The following is a 21,968-nucleotide window of genomic DNA, read 5'->3' on the forward strand; positions in this document are numbered from 1 at the left end:
ACATAAGAAAAGCCCTGCTTAGGGTTCTCAGGTCAGGAGTATCGCAGACCCTGAGATTGCAGGGCCCAAACCTGGAACTTTGGGGTGGTCCCTGGTGATGATGTCATGGAGGCATTCCTCGGTGACATCATAGGGCAACCCCATGAGATGGAGGTTAATTAAGAAAAAGGAGCAGAGGAAGGCAAACACCCCAAAGTGTACCTACGCTATCATTTGCAGCCAGCCCCTGCTGGGCTGAAGCTTCGAAGGGAATCTTGCCCACCTGTAGATTCAGGCTCCCCATCCGTCACTTGGAGGGGACCAGCCAAACCTGGAGACTTCAGGCGAGACTGGAGGTGTGGCAACCCTAGCCCTGTTGGGTCAGGCCAATGAATGGCCCATCTAGTCCTGCATCCTGCTCTCACAGTGGTCAGTCAAGACTTGAGCGCCACAGTCCTCTCCCTCGCTTGTGATTTGCAGAAACTGGCAATGGGAGGCAGACTGCCTGCCACAACAGAGGTAGAACAATACACATCATGGCTATTAGCCTTGTCCTCCATGGATTTGTCAAATCCTCTTTTAATGCTATCCAAGTTGGTGGCCATCACTGCTTGTTGTTGGAGCGAATTCCATAATTCAGTTCTCTGTTGTGTGAAGAGGTCCTCTCCTGAACTTCAGGGTGCACATAACATACGTATTTCCACTAGTCCCAAGACCTTTTAATGTTTAACTGTCAGGGTTTCTTAATGATATTTATTTATTTATTCATACATACATACATACATACATACATACATACATACCCCAGCCACTCTGGACAGCTCCCAACAGAATATTAAAAACACGATCAAACATTAAAAAATTCCCTAAACAGGGCTGCCTTCAGATGTTTTCTAAAAGTCAGATAGTTGTTTATTTCCTTGACATCTGATGGGAGGGCGTTCCATAGGGCAGGTGCCACTACCAAGAAGGCGGCCCTCTGCCTAGTTCCCTGTAACCTCACTTCTCGCAGTGAGGGAACCGCCAGAAGGCCCTCGGAGCTGCTAGATTTCGAGCTAATATGCTTTTACTACTGTTGCTAATACTATTAGTGTTTCACACATTGGTTTTAACTGTATTCTGTTTTAGTACTCTTTATTGTAAGCCTGGGGATTATTATTATTTTTTTGGTAAGGAACATTTCTCAAAAAAGTTTATGATTTTTACTTTTAATATTATTATTTATTTATTCAGTTTATTAGTTGCTTGCTACATGAAGAGTCTCTAAGCAACTTTTTTAAAAAATTAGCTCAACATGCAAAATAAAATCAGAGATCACAATAAAAGCCATACAACTTTAACTTTTTTCTAATTTATCTTTCGTAAGTGCATTGTTAATGGAAGAAATGTGGCGCTGTACCTGAACTCAACTGCATTTATAGATTCGATCTCTGTGGAGTTCAGAGCACAAAGATTATGACCTAGTCCAGCCAAATCAAAGCTTTTCAGGGTGTCCATTCCTTGACCTGAGTCTTCCAGAAAGCCCTGTAAAATCGACCTGGCCTGAAAAACAAACACAACGAAGATCTAACTCAGTTAAAAGCGGTTAAATTAGAAGGTCTCAACAAGACTCTGCACCCCAGGAAGTTATGATGCAACTGATTATCATGGAATCAGGATGCTTGCACACAAAATAATGATAAAAGTGGCTTTTGCATTGAAAGTGAAAAAGAACTTCTTTGAACTGACAATGCATGTTCTAGTCAAATATTGTCCATGAATCAAATTATAGGATGTCACCATGGCAAAGAAGCAGTTTACTTAAAGGATCTTTTTAAGCTAGTCCCAGAGGTCTGGGATCACTTTACTTGAAGGATTGCCTTACCAAATATATAGTTTCTTGACCCCTTTGATCTGTGGAGCTGGCACTTTTAGAAGTGCCACATAATGGTCATTCTGAACTTGCAAGGAATCAATCCTTCGATGCAGCAGAATCTACACACTGGAACTTCTTGCCCATTTATATGCATAAGGCGCCTTCATTGTATCATTTTCAGTGCCCATTTAAATGCCTACCTAGGCACGAAATTTTAACATGCATTCTATTATGTTGTTTTATTATGTACTACTATTTCTAAAATGGCTGGTTTTATTTAAATTTTGATAAATTTCAAATGTAAGCTTGTTTTTCAATTTCAAATAAACATTTTACATACTTAAGATATCAATGACTTCCCTTCTTCTCTTTCCATGGCTCACTTTACATATCTTATATCCCTGCATATTTTACAAAAACTATACCAATCAGTTTTCCATTATTACATCCATCAAAACATATTCACACTATTGAATTTATCTTAACGCTGCCAGCGTTTTCAGCTGTACACAACTATTTTCCATATATTCAATAAACATTTTGCAACCCTCTCTAAACGTATGTTCTTCTCGTTCTCTTATTCTATATGTGAAGCCTGCAAGTTGTGCATATTCTGTCAACTTAAGTTGCCATTCTTCTTTGGTTGGGACCTCGCTCGTTTTCCATTTTGGGGCTAACAAAACACGGGCCGCAGTTGTTTCACACGTAAATAACCTTTTCTGACACTTGGGGGAATTCCAAATTTTTGCTTTTGTACACTGTTCTTTATAAACTGCTTGGGGAGTTTCTGTTATTTTAGGTGGTATATTGTTGTTGTTTAGTCGTTTAGTCGTGTCCGACTCTTCGTGACCCCATGGACCAGAGCACGCCAGGCACTCCTGTCTTCCACTGCCTCCCGCAGTTTGGTATATACACTTTCTAAAATCAAAGCAATAAAATGAAACAAGTGATCTAGAAGCTGGAACATTTGGGATGCGGTGGGGTTTTTTGCAATGTCGCCCTTCCCAGCCCTTTCTGCCACATGGAGCTGCTGTAGAGCGGGAAGAGCCACTAGCTAGGAATGTGCTAACATCTCTGGCTCAGCAAAGGGGAAGCCAACCGCCCCCGCCTGTTCCCAATCAGCTGCCAGTTTTTCTACATGGCAACCAGGGCCAGATTTAGGTTTGATGAGGCCCTAAGCTACTGTCCTGAAGGTAATGGGGCCCGTTATATGTCCAGCTTTGTCAAAAACAAATCGTCACTGTTTTTTGTGTTGAATATTTGCCCTATGGTAATTTATGGACCTAATAGATATCTAAAGCCATTTGCACATGTTGCCATGCAAGCAGTCCATGCAGAATGTAGGCACCCTATATACATAAATGAGCAAACCAGTGATATTTTAGGGAACAAGCTAGCAGGCGGGGCCCATTACTTGCATCATAGGAGCCTACACAACACAAAACACTGTTGCTGTAGGTAGGTTTTATTTTATTTGTTTTTTTTTATCTTATATTTTGGAAATGTGCATCCATGTTTTTTTCCTTTAATTTTCTGGGGGCCCCCAAGAGAGTGGGGCCCTAAGCTATAGCTCATGGATAGGCAAACTAAGGCCTGGAGGCCAGATCCAGCCCAATCACCTTCTAAATCCGGCCCGCAAGACGGTCTGGGAATCAGCGTGTTTTTACAAGAGTAGAATGTATGCTTTTATTTAAAATGCATCTCTGGGTTATTTGTGGGGCCTGCCAGGTGTTTTTACAAGAGTAGAATGAGAGTAGAATGTGTGCTTTTATTTAAAATGCATCTCTGGGTTATTTGTGGGGCATAGGAATTCGTTCATACTTTTTCCCCTTCAAAATATAGTCCAGCCCCCCCCGAAGGTCTGAGGGACAGTGGACTGGCCCCCTGCTGAAAAAGTTTGCTGACCTCTGCTATAGCTTGTTTAGCTTACACGTAAATCCAGCACTGATGGCAACCACCCTAGAGTGGATTCACCAATTGGACGCACTCACCTGCTTAGGGCTCCATTCTGTTTGCTGGCTGAGTGCCACAACGGTATCAATAGAACCCAAATCCAGCATTCCAATTTCAGTCTCATTTAGCACTGCAGCAATGTGCCCAAGCGAAACTATGTGGTAGCTCTTCCAGCTTGTCAGGGGCCCCCAAGACTTTAAAACAACAACAACAACAATTTATTGGGGTTAGCCAGAAATTCTTCCAGGGCAGAAGGTGTGACACCTCACTTTTTAAAAGATAACTTTTTAAAAACAAATTATCATTTAAAATTAATAATGTGGCATAAAGTAAACAAAGATCACAGCCACACATAAGGGGTAAAACAAGTAACATTAGTTTATATTTAAAAATAAATAAATCAAAACAACGGTTACTCCTATCTGCTGGTTTGACATATGGAACATTGTTGTTTAGTCGTTTCGTCGTGTCCAACTCTTCGTGACCCCATGGACCAGAGCATGCCACGCACTCCTGTCTTCCACTGCCTCCCGCAGTTTGGTCAGGCTCATGTTTGTAGCTTCGAGGACACTGTCCAACCATCTCATCCTCTGTTGTCCCCTTCTCCTTGTGCCCCCCATCTTTCCCAACATCAGGGTCTTTTCCAGGGAGTCTTCTCTTCTCATGAGGTGGCCAAAGTATTGGAGCCTCAACTTCACGATCTGTCCTTCCAGTGAGCACTCAGGGCTAATTTCCTTAAGAATGGATGCGTTTGATCTTCTTGCAGTCCATGGGACTCTCAAGAGTCTCCTCCAGCAGCATAATTCAAAAGCATCAATTCTTCGGCGATCGGCCTTCTTTATGGTCCAGCTCTCACTTCCATACATCACTACCAGGAAAACCATGGCTTTAACTATACGGACCTTTGTTGGCAAGGTGATGTCTCTGCTTTTTAAGATGCTGTCTAGGTTTGCCATCGCCTTTCTCCCAAGGAGCAGGCGTCTTTTAATTTCGTGACTGCTGTCACCATCTGCAGTGATCATGGAGCCCAAGAAAGTAAAATCTCTCACTGCCTCCATTTCTTCCCCTTCTATTTGCCAGGAGGTGATGGGCCCAGTGGCCATGATCTTCGTTTTTTTGATGTTGAGCTTCAGACCATATTTTGGAACATTAATGGAATTTATTCTAAGAATATAACAAGAAATCTACACCTTTTGAAATATCTGATGAAAACTGCTAAGAATTTAACATGTCAAGTATGCACATATGCCCCTCACTTTTATTTGATATTTGGGGAGGTGTGCGTGTATAATTGTTTTTGTATTATATATTTTTTAAAAAACTATAATAATAATATTAAAAACACAAAACAAAATAAGTTCTCCTGCAAAAATTATTTCAGAGCTATGGCTGTCTTTTGGTTTGAGCTTAACAATGTAGTTTTGCTAAAAATACCTGCTGCCTGAAGGATTATGCATGGTTTAGTACATTACAGAAGTAAGCACGTATCTTCCAGCTGAGCACAGCTGGCGCATGCTAATCTTGATGGTAATTTCTATGGGCTGGAGAGATCTCCCTCTAAGGAATTTTTTTCCAAAAAAAACTCAGCAAGCAGCTTTTGACTCATGACAGCAAATCATCGGATCAATCTTGCTGTTAAGATTGAACTGGCTTTGGCTTGTTCTATGGTTGCAGCGTTCCTCCCCTCATGTAAATTGTAGCAGCCACTGGCTTTTTTCTTTTCTTTCATTGGGGTGGGAGCAGAAACTGTCAGATTGTAAGCACTGGGAATCTGTGGTTTCCTCGGAGGAGGAAGATTAGGACACCCCATCTAGGACCTTCACACTGCCAGTTAGAGATGGGCAAATATGTCAGTGTTGGTTTCTCTCTGTTTCTCATCTTTCTAATCTTAAATCCAGCTCTCCACATTTCCGTGTTAATTTGTGATTTTTTAAAATCCTCATGAAAAGTCACCAGCATTTTAGTGCAAATTTCTCCTATACATGCAACTCCAAATTCACATGGGAGTGTAATCTGTTCTGAGACAAATCACAAATATTTTAAAAACTGTCGGAGATGCCGGGGATTGAACTTGTAACCTTCTGCATGCAAGGCAGATGTTCTACCACGGAGCTACAGCCCTTCCCCATCTAGGACTCAGCTACATTATTCATGTTACACTATAACTGTGTTGTAAACATGCAACACCAGATGGTGCTGTGGAGCACAAAACTTTGTCTATGCGATTTTACATAGAGTTTTTCTTTTTCTTTTGTTATAACGATTTAATTTATGACTTATTTATAGTGTGCTTTTCCCCCTGGGTGTAGATCCAGCCCTCGTTTGGCCTTAAGCCGACATTCAACCTATTGTCATAGATCTAGGATACCAGAGTCTGTTAGGAAATGGCAGAAATGAATAAACGGTAGTATTCAGATAATATTTGGGATATGAAGGGACAATACAAGCAGCAGAACTGGGACAGACAAGAAATTCCAGGCCAGGCTAGCTAACTTCAAAACAATTAAGGATCAATGGGGAACCATTAAGGGCAATAGCTATCATTCCCTACCTGTTGCGAGGAGTGGACAGAGACAGGAGGTTTGGGAGGCTGCCAAGGTGATGGGGTGATGTGATGTCACAGGAAAAATTGTCCTTTTTGAAATTTAAAGGTGTTTTGGGAACAAGGAGGAAGAAGGCAGAACCATCTTGGCACTGGCTGGAGGAGGCTGTACGGAGAGACTGGGAGCAATGGCTGGCTGCTGCTATGGACCCCATGAATCTTGGAGGGGAGTGAGAGACTGTGGGAGAGATTCATGGGGTCTGTGAGGGGGATTCTGTCAGGAGGGTTTGTTCTCACAGGTGGTAGAGCTGAGGAGAGCCGAGAACTCTCAATAGATGCTCTAAGGTTCTGAATCTCCAGAACACTGTTAAAAATAGACAAGACACAGTCCTACACCATGTTCACAGGAAAAAGGATCCTCAGAGGGAATACTCTGACAGGAAAGGGCAGTAGTGATTCCGAGGCCAAGGAGGATTTGGGGGTCTGTAAGGGAAACAGCCCAGTTAAAAACCTAAGTTCCTGAAGTGTGTGTGGAGAAGTCTGATCTATGGAAGAAAGTAACCTTAAGCCTGAACAGCATACAGCCTATAACTTGAGACAGTATACGTTTTAATAAAAAGCAACAGCACTGCTTGTTCCATTTCTGTGGAAGAAGAAGAACCAAAACTCCTTGATTACATCTGTTATAATAAAGTTTGTTTGCAAGCTGTTTTCCCAAAAGAAAAACCCACTGCCGCTCGTGATTCATTCTCCACTGGGGATTTCACCTAAGAGAAAGGGAAACAGAGGCCTGGCGCAGCGGTGCTAGGGAGAGATAGGGCCGATGCGCCATTGCACTCTCCCTCCATCGAAAGCTTTAGGAGTAAATATGTGTCCAATAAATCATATTTCCCAAAGACGCTAGATTCTGGTGTGCCTCGATTTTCCCATTGAAACACAACCCTGGTTTAGCGCCATGGAATCTTGCTGCTGCTCAAAGCGGGAATCACTTGACCCCACTAACTACCCTTTACTTGAGGTAAATGCACATCTAAGGAAGTTTGGTAAAAAAAAACAACTCTTCATAGCTACCTCCTTAGCTTTCTCTTTCAGCGCAGCAAGCTGAGAGGTATCGAAACGGACCACAGAGCCAAGGAATTCCACAGTCTTGGCGAAAGTGCCCGGATCCATGCAGGCCAGCTCTTGAGCTGACCAGAACATGTTGGCTCCTGATAATTTCATAATCTCCTCTGAGGAAGGTGCCATGACGTCTGCGCAATCTGGTACCGAAGAAGATATATTTGCAGAGAGGTTAATCACCCGACACAAACTCATTGACTGTAATGCTAAGCGGTAATTAAATCGTAATGCTAATCTTTTGCAAGATTACTGCCATGTTGGGCAGGCGGTGGGGGGCAGCAGCAACAACTTCCATTACAAGGCAGGTTACTACCACAGTGCAGATGTTTCATTTGACACTTCTATTTCTCTGGGGGGAGAGAGGGGCTCATCACCTTAAACTTCCTGTTACAGGGCTCCATGTACGAGAGTTTTTGCCTTGGATATCCCAAGCGCATTTGGATTTCAGCTATTGCCTACATTGAATAAGTTAGGCTGAGACAGCTTAGGCCAGGAATGGGAGTCCTCTGGTCTAGGGGGAAATTTGGCCCTCCAGGCTTCCCTGCCTGGCCCTTGGGACTCTCCCCAGGCCACACCATTAAGTATAATTGTACATTCAAATGGGGGAAAAAACTTTGTATGTGTATTGCACAAGGTGTAACATTGTAAAAATCCATTGAAGCCAGGCATGCCAAGTAGGAGGGGAGCTAGGGGGCCACCCCCCTGAAAAATTTCAATAAGGGGCTGGGCCCCCTCAAAGTTCTGCGGCGGTTGTGCACAAATGACACTGTGTCATGTGCAAGGGACATCAGCACGCCATGGGGTATGTGAGCGCACTGCAGGGCATGCTGATGTCATGCGTGCATGCTTGGGGGGGTGCACACATGGCATGCTGATGTGGCTCAACTCCGGCCCCCTCAACCACAGGGGCAAGGCAGCACGAGTGACTGAAGCTAAGCAAGGGCAGCAGAGACCCTTACAACTGACAATTACCGGTAACTAAGAATGTACCTATCTCTGCTCCTCTGTCATGAAGTGTTCAACTCACACAAAATGGTGATTTGCAACTGAATATCTTTCTCATCTGATCTAAAGTCAGTCTTTGTTCTCCCTGTGAATGCAACCGAGGAGGATGGTGTGCTAATTACTCCCTCTCCAGGAACACAGCCTCAGGCTGGAATGCCAGCTGTGTGCAGAGGGACAGAGCTTTGGTTTTGCAGTTCTGGATGAAGTAATTTCATATTTCTAAGACGCTGTACCTGTGCTTGGACAAGCATATGATATGATGCAACTATTTGCATGTAACGTCATTTTGAGTGTCTGTTTTGGAACAAGTTCCGTTAAGTAAAGCTTTTGAACCATATTTTTTAGACTGGACAATTTTTATTTCAAGGAGAATCAGTTTTCATTTATCCTAATGCTTCCAAAAGCGCAATATTAATAACTGCAATACACCCTCTCTCCAAGCCACACCCTTCAGTGGTCCAGCTTTGTAATGTACTTCAACATTTTTGCCTGGCTGGAAACGTGTCCTTACACTCTGATAATGCTTGCATGCATGGAAGATAAAGAAGTGTGTGTGTGTGTGTGTATGTGTAAAAACTGGGCTACTGTAAAAAGGTAAAATTTACATTCCTTGCTCCACTCACTTTTGCCTCTGGTCTCACCTACCACTTGCATATGGCCCCCAGAAGCTTGCCCTAAAGGGAATGTGGCCCTTGAGCTTAAAAAGCTTCCAAGCACTAGCACTTACTGGGATGCATCAGCCAACATCTTTTTTAAAAAATAAATAAATAAATAAGTTAACATCTGTCCGAGCCCTTAGAAAAGTGTGGCTTTGCAATTTTAACTAAAAAAGAAAGCAACTTTGCATTGGGCTATCTCCTGTAATAAAGTAGAACATCACAGATGCTGATTAGGAGCAGAGTTTTCCCTCACTAAGCAAATTACAGCGAGGATGTACCAAAGAGATTTGTACTTGGAATGGAAGGGAAAGGAAGGATTTGCTTCAATCAAACAGAACTACAGAAGCCAGCAAAACATTCTAACAAGATTGTGTCTGCTGGGCCAATGGAGGGAGCGTCAATAATAAACAAACAGTAAATCTGATGTCGTAGGGACGCAGGTGGCGCTGTGGGTTAAAGCCTCAGCGCCTAGGGCTTGCCGATCGAAAGGTCAGCGGTTCGAATCCCTGCGGCGGGGTGCGCTCCCGCTGCTCGGTCCCAGCGCCTGCCAACCTAGCAGTTCGAAAGCACCTCCGGGTGCAAGTAGATAAATAGGGACCGCTTACCAGCGGGAAGGTAAACGGCGTTTCCGTGTGCGGCTCTGGCTCTGGCTCTGGCTCTGGCTCTGGCCAGAGCAGCGATGTCACGCTGGCCACGTGACCCGGAAGTGTCTCTGGACAGCGCTGGCCCCTGGCCTCTTAAGTGAGATGGGCGCACAACCCCAGAGTCTGTCAAGACTGGCCCGTACGGGCAGGGGTACCTTTTTTTAAATCTGATGTCGTACTAGCAAAAATCCATTCATCATCTGTCAAACTGGAATTGCTTCACATTTTTAGAAGTAAAAGGGGGGTTACTTCACATCCTCTCTCTTTGATGTAAACAATACGCATCAAGAGGCAAGGATGGACAAATTTGTCAGTGTTGGTTTCTCACTGACCTGCCTGCTGTCTCACCCCTCTCAGTAAGCAACAGCGCTCCACCTGTTGGGAGGCCGATACTGCAGCTTCACCCTACCTGGTGAGCCACTTCTCCTTGCTTTCTGTTTTTCTTTATGAAACCTAGAACAGTGGTACCTTGGTTCTCAAACGCCTTGGTACTCAAACAACTTGGAACCAAAACACTGCAAACCCAGAAGTAAGTGTTCCAGTTTGTGAACTTTTTTCGGAAGCCGAACATGCTCCATTTTGAGTGTTATGCTTCTGTTCTGAGTGCCACACTTCTGTTTTGAATGTTACGCTGAGGTCTGTCTGTTTTCGCTATTTATTTTGCGTTTTTGTTTTTGTGGCTCTTTTTTTTGTTTTTGTGGCTCTTTTTTTTGTTTTTGTGACTGTGTGGCACCCAGTTCAGCTACTGATTGGTTGATTGTGTGACTGCAGTACATTGTTTATTGCTTTCATTTTATGGATCAATTGTCTTGTTAGATAGTAAAATCCATGTTCAATTGCTGTTTTAGGGGGGGGGGTTTGCATTATTTTCTATGGGAAAGTGTGCCTTGGTTTTTGAATGCTTTGGTTTTGGAATGGACTTCTGGAATGGATTAAGTTTGAGAACCAAGGTACCACTGTATAAATATTCATTTGAGACAATAGACAAAAGAAGCCAAACTCAGCAGCATTTATTTCTGCTATACAAAGCCAGCAGTGCATTCTACCTACCAGAAGTCAAATCAGGTGTTGTCCCTGGGATGCTGGAGTTGTGGATAGATTCAAATTGAGCCAAGAGCAGCTCCTCAGTTGGCAGAACTGGCCCAGTCGTCTTTGATGCTATTTCCGAGATGATATCAGGAAACTTTAAGGAGAGGGAAGGACAAACTAAAGATGGTTATTATTATCATGCAAGGTGCACTGGCCGAAACGACATATTCTGCCAACTATGAAAGGTGAAGGAGCCCTGTCTTCTTTTGCAATAGGCCACCCTAGATAGCGATTTGCTGCAACATTTTGTTGCAGGTCCAGCTTGTTATGATTAATAGCCATGAATTTGTCTGACCCCCTTTTAAAACCATCTAAGTCAGCCGCCATCGCTACATCCAAATTCAGTGAATTCCACAAATAAATGGTGTGCTATGGGAAGCAGCAACTCCTTACTGTCAATCCCAAATCTATTGCCCACTCATTTTATTGGGTGATCCCCCACAAGTTCTAATGTAGTTCAAGAGAGAGAGAGAGAGAGAACTACCACATTTTTCGCTCTATAAGACGCACCAGACCACAAGACGCACCTAGTTTTTGAAGGAGGAAAACAAGAAAAAAAATATTCTGAATCTCAGAAGCCAGAACAGCAAGAGGGATCGCTGCGCAGTGAAAGCAGCAATCCCTCTTGCTGTTCTGGCTTCTGGGATAGCTGCACAGCCTGCATTTGCTCCATAAGACACACACACATTTCCCCTTACAGTGGTGCCCCGCAAGACGAATGCCTCGCAAGACGAAAAACCCGCTAGACGAAAGGGTTTTCCGTTTTTCGAGGCGCTTTGCAAGACGAATTTCCCTATGGGCTTGCTTCGCAAGACGAAAACGTCTTGCGAGTCTTGCGATTTTTTCCGCTTTTTTCTCCCTTTTCCTAAGTCGCTAAGTCGGTATTAGCCGCTAAGCCGCTAATAGCCGCTAAGCCGCTAATAGCGCTAATCCGCTAAGCCGCTAATAGGGTTGCTTCGCAAGACGAAAAAACCGTTAGACGAAGAGAATCGCGGAACGGATTCTTTTCATCTTGTGAGGCACCACTGTACTTTTTAGGAGGGAAAAAGTGAGTCTTATAGAGCAAACAATACAGTACATACCTGTCAGGGGCTCAGGAGCAGAGGCACAGGGAAGAGAGGAGATGGAGAGCGAAGGGGAAGAATCCGAGGGGAGCGTAGGAGAAGAGGACAGTGGACCGAGGGATTCCATGAGCCTCTCCAGCAAATCGGAAGATTCACAGAAGGGGGCGCCAGTGGCCAGGGGTAGGGGGTTCCCAAGGGGAACGCCCCAGGAGCAAGGGGGCAGCAGGGACTCCCAGAGCAGTAGTTGGAAATCAGGACCAGCTTCCCCACCAGAGCAGAGTGGGGGGGAAGAGTCCCAAGGATCGGGGCCAGTGCATTCCCCACCAGGGAGAGAAGATAAGGCAGGGCTGACCACACCTCCATCGGAGAGTCAGACAACGGAGGGGAGGTCAGATCCGGCCAGTATCCCGGAAGAGGGAAGCAGTGACAGAAGTAGTGTAACGGTCAGGAGGAAGGTCACTGGGTTGGCGCGAGAGGCAAGTTCAAATGTACAGGAGCGCGGGACAGCAGAGAATGAGGATTGGGAACCGGGTCCTAAAGCCCGTCGGAGGCAGGGGGAGGAGTTAAGCGACTCAGCGTCAGAAGAGTCCAGAAAGGGGGATGCCCCAGCGGGCAGGAGGACCCAGAGGAGGAGAAAGCAGCGGAAAAGGTGGAGCAGGGCTAGGATCTTAAACTGGTGTCAGAGGGGAGGAGATTCAGACGGGACTTCGCCGGTCTAGGGTTTAAGACGTAGAGCTGCGCGCTGCAGCTTTGAAATGGAAACTGAACCTCAATAAAGACTTTTGTACATAACGACAGCCTCGCGTTGGTCCTCTGTGAGCTGGGACCTAGGGGCAGCTCTGACAATACCTCTATCTACTGTCTCTGCACTATGTATCATTTTATTACAATAAAAAGGCAAGTATTTTTTATTTTCAAGGCAAATGTTGCAACTTGCAAGGACTCTATATATACTGTACTATTAACTGAACTCACCTGAGTGTGGGTCCTTCGGAAGCCAAAATGGCACAATTGAAACACAAGTTGTTAAGTTGTGGGTAGACATAGCAGACAACACAGCGATTCTTCCAAAGCAGCTCTTTATTTGTAAGCTGGAACAGAACTGACTGAGGAGCTCAGTCAGCCTGCTTATATAGAGCTCCAGAACAATGTAACTGTTGCCATTTTCTAAAACTATCCAATCACTGAACGTCACTTTCGATCCTTCATTTGCATACAAACTATCCAATCACTGAACGTCACTTTCGATCCTTCATTTGCATAACTATCTACAATATCCCCCTGCTGGCCCAGGGTGAGAACTTCAATACATAACACAAGTGTGTGGCAAAGTGTTGTCAAAGTAAGTAGCAGCCTTGGGTGAAACGCCAAGGTTTTCAGAAGTACGGGGGGTGGGACTCAAACAGCCCAGTGAGGATAGAACTTGCTCAGTGGCTATAGAACACTGCCTGTTGGGGAAGGGGATGAAAAGTAGAGGGGAGGGGGAATGGAATGGCATATCCTGGAAAAGGTCGTCACTGGCTAGCTGGAATTGAGAACAGAAGCACTCCACACACACCCCAGCAAGAATTCTGACAGTACCTTTTCTACGAGGATGTTTAATTCAGCTTTTGGCAAAAGGGCTATGAATGATCCAACATCCCGCGTGGTTTCAGCTGTCCAGTTTCTTGGGGAACTTGGAAATACATTTTGGAACATGATGTGAACAAAGAAATCTCAGAGCATGCCACAATACCAAAATAAATGATGTAGCAAATGTACCAGTAAAATCCATATGCTGGAACACAGCCAATATCTATGCAAAAATGCCCTTTTGTTGCTTTCTTTACATAAGATCTTTAAAAATTATTACTTAGACATGTGTTCTATGGACACCACTTCCCCGCATGCCTCTACTGTAAATTGTGAGATTCTCCTGTGATCAACTTTAAGGTGAAAGTCCTTTGTCATTAATGCTTATATACTGTGTGTTGTTAAAGTAAGACAACAGAACTAATTTTTTTTAAGTGTCAGACTGATTTATATGCTGCTACACGAAGATTCGGGACGCGGGTGGCGCTATGGGTTCAACCACAGAGCCTAGGACTTGCCGATTGGAAGGTTGGCTGTTCAAATCCCCGTGACGGGGTGAGCTCCCATTGCTCATTCCCTGCTCCTGCCAACCTAGCAGTTCGAAAGCACATCAAAGTGCAAGTAGCTAAATAGGTACCGCTCCGGCGGGAAGGTAAATGGCGTTTCCGTGCACTGCTCTGGTTCGCCAGAAGCAGCTTAGTCATGCTGGCCACATGACCCGGAAGCTATATGCCGGCTCCCTCGGCCAATAAAGCGAGATGAGCGCTGCAACCCCAGAGTCGGTCACAACTGGATCTAATGGTCACGGGTCCCTTTACCTTTACACGAAGATTCAGAGCAAAACCCTCCCAGATTATTCTCTTACCCATGCAATTCAATAAGTCTGCGCTTGATTTCTGTCTTCTGATCATCGCTGAGATGACGGCATAGTCCGAACTGGTGAAGGGCTGTTGCCATCGCTTCCCGCGAGATTCCCTCACAAATAAACTCCGGGGGTAGATGGCAAATGAGATTTCCAAGCAAGTCAACGTCATATTCGTCGATGGCCGAGCCATTCTGAAATAAAGAAGCCAGTGCTGGGGTGTGTGTGCGCAATTGTGATCAAGCTACAAGATGGAATGAGTTCTGAAGAACCGCTAAAAACACAGAGAAAACAACCATTAAAAGCAGTTAAGGAAACCTAAGGGTTTCTTTCCTCTGGGTATTATGCTGAGTTCCTTTTCCCCAGCTTCCTTCCTGGTTTTCTTTGTTGTTTGGGCTTGCTGCTGCTTCAGTGAGCTAGTTTGGGTTGTTTTGTATACAGTGGTACCTCGGGTTAAGTACTTAATTTGTTCCGGAGGTCTGTACTTAACCTGAAACTGTTCTTAACCTGAAGCACAACTTTAGCTAATGGGGATTCCTGCTGCTGCCGTGCCGCCGGAGCCCAATTTCTGTTCTCATCCTGAAGCAAAGTTCTTAACCTGAAGCACTATTTCTGGGTTAGCGGAGTCTGTAACCTGAAGCATATGTAACCTGAAGTATATGTAACCTGAGGTACCACTATATTATGTTTTTTAAATTGTTATTTTGTATGGGGTTGCCCATAAAAGACGTGGAGAGCCTGTGCGGACCCCAAAGTGGGACATACACATTTTAACGAAACAAAATAGTGTCATATTCTTACCATGCAGTCTTTCACTTTTTGCAGAATTGCTTGTTTCTTCTGCCTATTTGAAACAAGACGGTCAAGTTGAAGCTTCCCCAGGCTGGTCACAAAAGGGGCACAGAGAGGTCCTGAAATGGATTCCAGATACTCAGCACTAAAGGAAAGATTTAAAATAACAGTTTTGGGGAAGAGGAAACTAGGATCTTTAGAGCACTACATACTAAAATTCATTTAGCAGTGTATCCCACTTTTCCCTTGAAGGCCACTGTATGACATACATTGGGTTCTTATAGCCCAGAGATGAAGAACGTCTGGTTCCGCCAGATGTTGTTGGACTGCATCTCCCATCAATCCTAGCCATTGGTGATGCTGACTGGGCATGATGGGAGATGGAGTCTAGCAACGCATGGAGGAAAACAGGTTCCCCCTACCCTGGTGTGAACGTAGATATATAGGATTGTAGCTTCACAGCAGAGAGCAGAAATCTTTACTTCTGTTCTCTGTCTATCCAGGAGCCTTTGTGTTTCTTTAATGTGTGGGACAGATCTGAGTGACAAGCAAAGCTTATACTCTCTTATAGATGTGAAGCAGCCATTTATTCTTTATCTCAAAATCCTATGAGTGTAACCTGAAATCTATAGCATCTGAGAGGTATTTTTTTCAGTCTGCCATTGCCATCTTGGAACTATTTATCATTCATTCATTTATTGCATTTCATAGAATCATAGAACTGTAGAGTTGGAAGGGACCCCAAAGGTCATTTAGTCCAATGTAGGAATGTCAGCTAAAGCATCCATGGCAGATGCCCATCCACCTCTGCTTAAAAACCCCCAAGGAAGGAGAGCCCACCACCTCTCGTGGGAGTCTGTTCCACTGCCAAAGAGCTCTTACTGTCAGAAAGTTTTTTTGAATGAGGAAAGTTAGAAGGTTGTTGGAATGAAGCAATGTGGTTTTAGCAGAAATGATATAAAGGATTAGGCTAAAATTGATTTATTAATTGGTGAAAGACGAGAATTATAATATACTAAGATAAATTATTAGGATAAAAACAAAGCTGGAAAGGATTTGCTGAAACACCTAATTGAACTAGAATACAAAAAAGGGAGGTGTGAGGAGGTCAAGGAAATAAGCAAAGAAAAGAAAGCTATGTAAAGGCCTGATTTGTTTTTTTTTTAATTGTGTGTGTGTGTATTTTTTATGTTTTTGTTATTTTTCTTTTTTATTGTTCTTTTTTGTAACTTTCAAAATCTGAATAAATATTATTTAAAAAAGAAAGAAAGTTTTTTTGAATGTTTAGTCGGAATATCTTTTCTTGTAACTTGAAGCAGTTGCCTCGCGTCTGACCCTTAAGAGCAGGAGAAAACAAGCACTCTCCATCTTCTATGTGACAGCCCTTAAGATATTTGAAGATGGCTCTCATATCTCCTCTCAGTCTCCTCTTTTCCAGGCTAAACATACCCAGCTCCTTCAAGTGTTCCTCGTAAGGCTTAGTTTCCAGACCCCCTGATCATCTTGCTTGCCCTCCTCTGCACACCTTCCAGCTTGTCAACAACCTTCTTAAATTGTGGCAACCAGAACTGGACACAGGACTCCAGGTGTGGTCTGACCAAGGCAGAATATAGTGTGGTACTATCACTTCCCTTGATCTGGACACTATACTTCTGTTGATGCAGCCTAGAATAGTGTTGGCTTTTTTTTTTTTTTTTTTTTTTTTTTTGCTGCTGCTGCATCACACTGTTAACTCATGTTAAGCTTGTGGTCCATTTATATCCCAACTTTCCCCCCTACAATCTCAAGGTGGCATACATGGCTCTCCTGCACCTCATTCAATCCCCTACAACAACCCTGTGTTTTTGCTTTTTAATGGACCAACAAGGGTACCTTTGCTTTTTATTAAAATAGGTGTGTGAGAGAGAGAACTTACGGAAGCACTGATAAGAGATAGGGAGGCACAGATGCATTGGAGAGTATCCAAAATTTCCAAGCCAGACAATTGATCTGCAAAAAAAGACATCCTTAAATCATTTTTAGCTATATGTGATTGTCGAGGAGCAATGGAAAAAGCAGCAGCAGCAGCAGCAGCAGCAGCAGCAGCAGCAGCAGCAGCAGCAGCTATAATCCTCAAAAGGGTTAGTTGCTCATAACTTCCAGACAATATCCAGATGTACCTATCCATACCACACCTTCATGCAACGTAGCATAACAGCACTTAATGACATCCACATAACATAGCAGCACATAACATCCACAAATGTGTAGACATGCTGCTATGAAGATGTGGGTCATAAGACCAGACCCCCATAATATAACATGACATCACATCCACATAATATACCAGCCAAAGTCACACATCCATATACAAACTGTGGCCAATGACCGGTCTGCAATTTCTCAACAACTCACTTGCAAATTAAGTCCCACCTGGAAGCACAATTAGACTAGTGTGCAAAACCCAAATATGGCTATCCACCAGATTTTTGCATTACTTCTATTGTTGCAACACAATTCTTGTCCGTTTAAGCACACCAAATTGCATACTTCTTTCAAAATCTATTTGAATTGCATAGTCAAATATATTTTGAAAGAAGGCAAACATATAAATGTTATTTTGAGGGCATTAAAAAAATAAATAAATCTCAGAGTAATGCAGAAACGTAACAGAATTATGGTAAAAGCTTCAGAAGGTGGTGTTAGCTTGAAATAGACCCACCCACCCTGGCGCTAGCTTCTGTTGAACACAGAATAATCATTACAGTGCTTTCACATTTTACCTGATAAGGCGACAGAAGGTGAAGATTCTTTTCAAAAACTTTGAATGTGTTTAAAAAAGAGACTGTGCTCATACTCTCAAGCTGACCACATGGTACTCCTTTGACCAACTGGCTGATGCTGATTTGAAGAAAGCATAAATAGTTAAGTAATTATATGACCCAACATGACTTGGCACCTTTTACAGTGCAGTTCTATGTATGTCTACTCATATGTAAGTCCCATAACATTCAGGAAGTGTGCTGAGAAGTGTATCCAGACCATCTTTATTTTGTAGGTGAAGTGCATAGCGTAAATTTAGGTTGGGTAATTAAAATTAGTGCTTTTTTCTAAAAAAATGTTTAGGGGAACTCACATTTTCCTAATCATATTGAAATACTGCCCCTCAATGAGGCCAAACTTAGATTCACAAAATGTTTAGGGGTATGCATACCCCTGCGTACCCCCAGAAAAAAAGCACTGATTAAAATACATTGAAGTGCTCAGTTGCCCAGCTCAACAAATCCACTTTTTAAAAATTGGACTTTTAGTGGTTTGGAAATTAACAGTTAAATGCACTTGAACAGTGTGGGACGAACAAAGGGAAAATTGCTTCCCGCGTGCTGTTACATCCATGGTGTTGCTCTGCTTATAGAAATTTCAGGCATCTGAACCTCAAAAGAGCAAGAAAATACTTGCAATTGTGGCACCATAAGGATGGAAGGGTCAGTGTGAAATTTGCACTCATACCTTAAGAGGTCAGGAGGAGGGGTTTTCTTTGACAACAGTTCATACAGAAACAAGGCCTGAAATTAAATTATAAATTGAAATGAAAGTACTGAAATCAAATTAGCTGCACGCACACATGGGATCTACAACAAAATGGTGAACAGCCTCCTCAGTCCCTAAAGGAATGCCCCTTTTTATCACTTCAGTCTGCTCTCCCAACTTCAGTTTTCTTCCCTTGCTACACTTAGCTGACATTGTGACATTCAGTACCTCCCAGAAACTTGCAGGTTTTTGCCAGGCTGCTTTGGGATTTTTCTGCATACCTGGTCTGCATTTAGGAATACCCAGTGCCGGATTTACGTATAAGCTAAACAAGCTATAGCTTAGGGCCCCCCAAAAAATTAAAGGGAAAAAACCTGGATGTACATTTCCAAAAAAATAAGATAAAAAACAAATAAAATAAAACCTACATACAGCAACAGTGTTTTGTGTTGTGTAGGCACCTATGATGTAAGTAATGGACCCTGCCTGCTAGCCTGCTCCCTAAAATATCACTGGTTTGCTCATTTCTATATATAGGGTACCTACATTCTGCATGGACTGGTTGCATGACAACATGTACAAATGGCTTTAGATACCTATTAGGCCCATAGATTACCATATAGCAGGCATAGGCAAACTCTGACCCTCCAGATGTTTGGGACTACAATTCCCATCATCCCTAGCTAACAGGACCAGTGGTCAGGGATGGTGGGAATTGTAGTCCCAAACATCTGGAGGGCCGGAGTTTGCCCATGCCTGTCATATAGCATATATTCAACACAAAGAACAGTGACAATTTGTTGTTGACAAAGGACAGTGGGACATATAAAGGGCTACCTTCAGTAGCTTAGAGCATCATCAAACCTAAATCCAGCCCTGGGAATACCTGAGAGATATTTGTGTTGTTAGTTACCTGACTTGGCCTTAATTCTTTGTCTTTCACCAGTGAAGAGTTCAGTCCTTCCTCCATCCACAAAGTAACAAGTGACACCTCTTTAAAAAAGGCCCCTTGCATATCGGCAATCACTGATATCAGCCCCGTGGATTCGATCATCTACAGAAGAAGCACAAGAGGCAATGCTAAGAAGAGTCCTGATGAATCAGGCCAATGGCTGTTCCAGTCCATGGATTCCTGGACCGTCCGAGGGCTGGATTTAGACGGCGATTGGGCCGCATCCGGCCTCCGGGCCTTAGTTTGCCTACCCATAGTGTATCGTTTTGGAAAGTGCGAACCCACATGCGAAATGTCAAGTGAACTGGATTTCTCCCCCAACTCTACTGCTCCCACACAAAGATCTGCAAATACCTTCCGGAGGATCCCTTGGTGCTGCGCTGGTGACAAATCTGATGCACGTTGCACCAGTGCGCCTCTGACAACCTGAGAGAGCTCTTTGGGACTCATGTTGTGGAATGCCTGGGTGCTGATCCCAGTCGCCAAAGCACCCATTTGACTTATATTATGAAACGACAAAGCCTGCATGAAGAGCAAAAGAATTGAACAGCAGCTGATTAACAGAGTTTAAGACCGCATTTGGACAGTATGCATAGGTTATATGTAAAATCTCCAAGCTTGTTTTTTCACACCAGGGGCAGAAGGCTTTTGAGCCACTTGCACTTTATATTGTACTAGCAGTCTTTTACCTGGCATTGCCTGGGTACAATGCAGAGCAGTTCTGAATAGTTCATTTGGATTCATTTTACAACAACATCCCACAAAGTACCTTTTCATACATCAGGTATTTGCTGGATAAAATCATGATCTGGCTTTTGGCCCATCCAGAGACTTGGTTTAAGGTTGGAATAGCATTGTGCACAGCCTCAGGTGAGAGAGACTCCAACTGGCTGATAGTTAGTCCCACAACTGCGTCCGAGAGTGACCCAAGAGTGTCGTTCAACGTCTGGTTTTGCATGGCGATGTCAAGAAGTTGGGATTTGAGCTGAAACAGTTTTTTAAAAAGTGTGTTAAAGAACTGATGAGAAGCTGATCAGAAGCTAAAACATGTATGCTTTCTGAGGCTAACTTTCCTTTGTTTCTCTGATCAATAGCAACATTTTCTAAACAGACATTCTCACCAGGTGTAAACACATAAAGGCCTGCATTGCACACCACATTGAACCACAGCAGTTGTAGTTCGCTAAATAAATAAATGTTTGCTGTGTGGAAGACTGCTGGGAGTTATTGTAGTCAAACTACACAAGTGAGAATAGATCTACCCAGTTGTCCTGCTAGTAATTAATGGAGCAGCAGAGATATTGCTCCAGAGTAGTGTTGGTACATTTGATCTGGCCATTGGTTTGTTGGTGATATGCTATGGAAAGCAAAAGATCTACATCCAGTAGAATGGAAGCAGCTGTGCCAGAACCATGTAGTAAACTGGGAACCTCAATCAGACATAATACTTTCTGACAGCCCATGTAGCTGGAATAAAATGCTTGATAAACAAGTGAGCGATTTACTTGGTGGACAGGATGCAAGATATGAAATGGGCCGTTTCTGCAAACAAGTCCACCACTACCAGGAATGTACTGTGCCCACCTGGTAGGGGAAGATCTGTGACAATATCCAAGGATATACTATTCTAAATCCAAGAGGGAATTGGAAAGAGATGTAACAACCTAGGCAGTTTGTTGGGTGGATTCTTGGTTTGCCGGCAGCTATCACGTCTGGGCATAGTGCTCCATGTTCTTCGGAACTCTGTGCCACCAAAATTCTCAGGTGCCCGAATGGACAGTCTTTTACAGAACCAAATGATCAGCAGGCTGGCTATCATGACACTAGACACTAAACTCAAATTTCTGTCGCTTCCAAAGTCCTTCCAAAGTGATGCAATCATTCTAGTTACAGATAGGTAGCCGTGTTGGTCTGCCATAGTCAAAACAAAATAAAAAAATAATATATAAAAAAAACAAAACAAAAAAAAACAAAAAAAAACAAAAAAAAACAAGGTGCTACTGGAAGGAATTTTTTTATTTTGCAATCATTCTAGCAAGAATAAAGTCTATACCCACCTTCTGAACATCAGCATGGAAACCCCTCAGCTGGTTACATTTAATCATTTGATGAAGCAGTACCCGGGCCACATTGGCATCCATCTGTTCCAGGCTACTGTAAAAACAAACCAGCAAGCCTAACCTGCATGAAAGAATGTGGAAGTGAGTTGGCAGCCATCCCCTACTGAATGCCCATCACTACAGTGCGGCTGGGTAGCATAGTGTAGTGGTTAAGAGACTGAGTTATAAACCAGAACGTCACCGGTTTGACTTCTGTAAAAGGGGGTTAATAATGCTGCCCTCTCTTTTAGAGATGTTGTAAGGCTCATACA

At 43.4% G+C, this 21,968-nt stretch overlaps 1 protein-coding gene across 1 annotated transcript in view; it reads right to left on the reverse strand.

Moving 5' to 3' along the window:
• OTOA (otoancorin) overlaps nt 1-21,968 on the reverse strand; it is a 43,447-nt gene that overhangs the window by 11,976 nt on the left and 9,503 nt on the right. Inside the window, exons 11-24 of the mRNA XM_079954102.1 lie at nt 21,655-21,778; nt 20,367-20,582; nt 19,952-20,119; nt 19,559-19,699; nt 18,625-18,680; nt 17,898-18,015; nt 17,051-17,124; nt 15,145-15,280; nt 14,347-14,537; nt 13,491-13,584; nt 10,807-10,939; nt 7,401-7,588; nt 3,826-3,981; nt 1,379-1,521 (exon numbers count right to left, since the gene is read on the reverse strand). Coding sequence (XP_079810228.1) covers nt 1,379-1,521; nt 3,826-3,981; nt 7,401-7,588; nt 10,807-10,939; nt 13,491-13,584; nt 14,347-14,537; nt 15,145-15,280; nt 17,051-17,124; nt 17,898-18,015; nt 18,625-18,680; nt 19,559-19,699; nt 19,952-20,119; nt 20,367-20,582; nt 21,655-21,778 — 1,938 coding nt within the window. The remainder of the gene's footprint in view (nt 1-1,378; nt 1,522-3,825; nt 3,982-7,400; nt 7,589-10,806; nt 10,940-13,490; nt 13,585-14,346; nt 14,538-15,144; nt 15,281-17,050; nt 17,125-17,897; nt 18,016-18,624; nt 18,681-19,558; nt 19,700-19,951; nt 20,120-20,366; nt 20,583-21,654; nt 21,779-21,968) is intronic.

The sequence above is a fragment of the Podarcis cretensis genome (assembly GCF_951804945.1).
Source record: "Podarcis cretensis genome assembly, chromosome: 14".
Taxonomy (NCBI): Eukaryota; Metazoa; Chordata; class Lepidosauria; order Squamata; family Lacertidae; genus Podarcis; species Podarcis cretensis.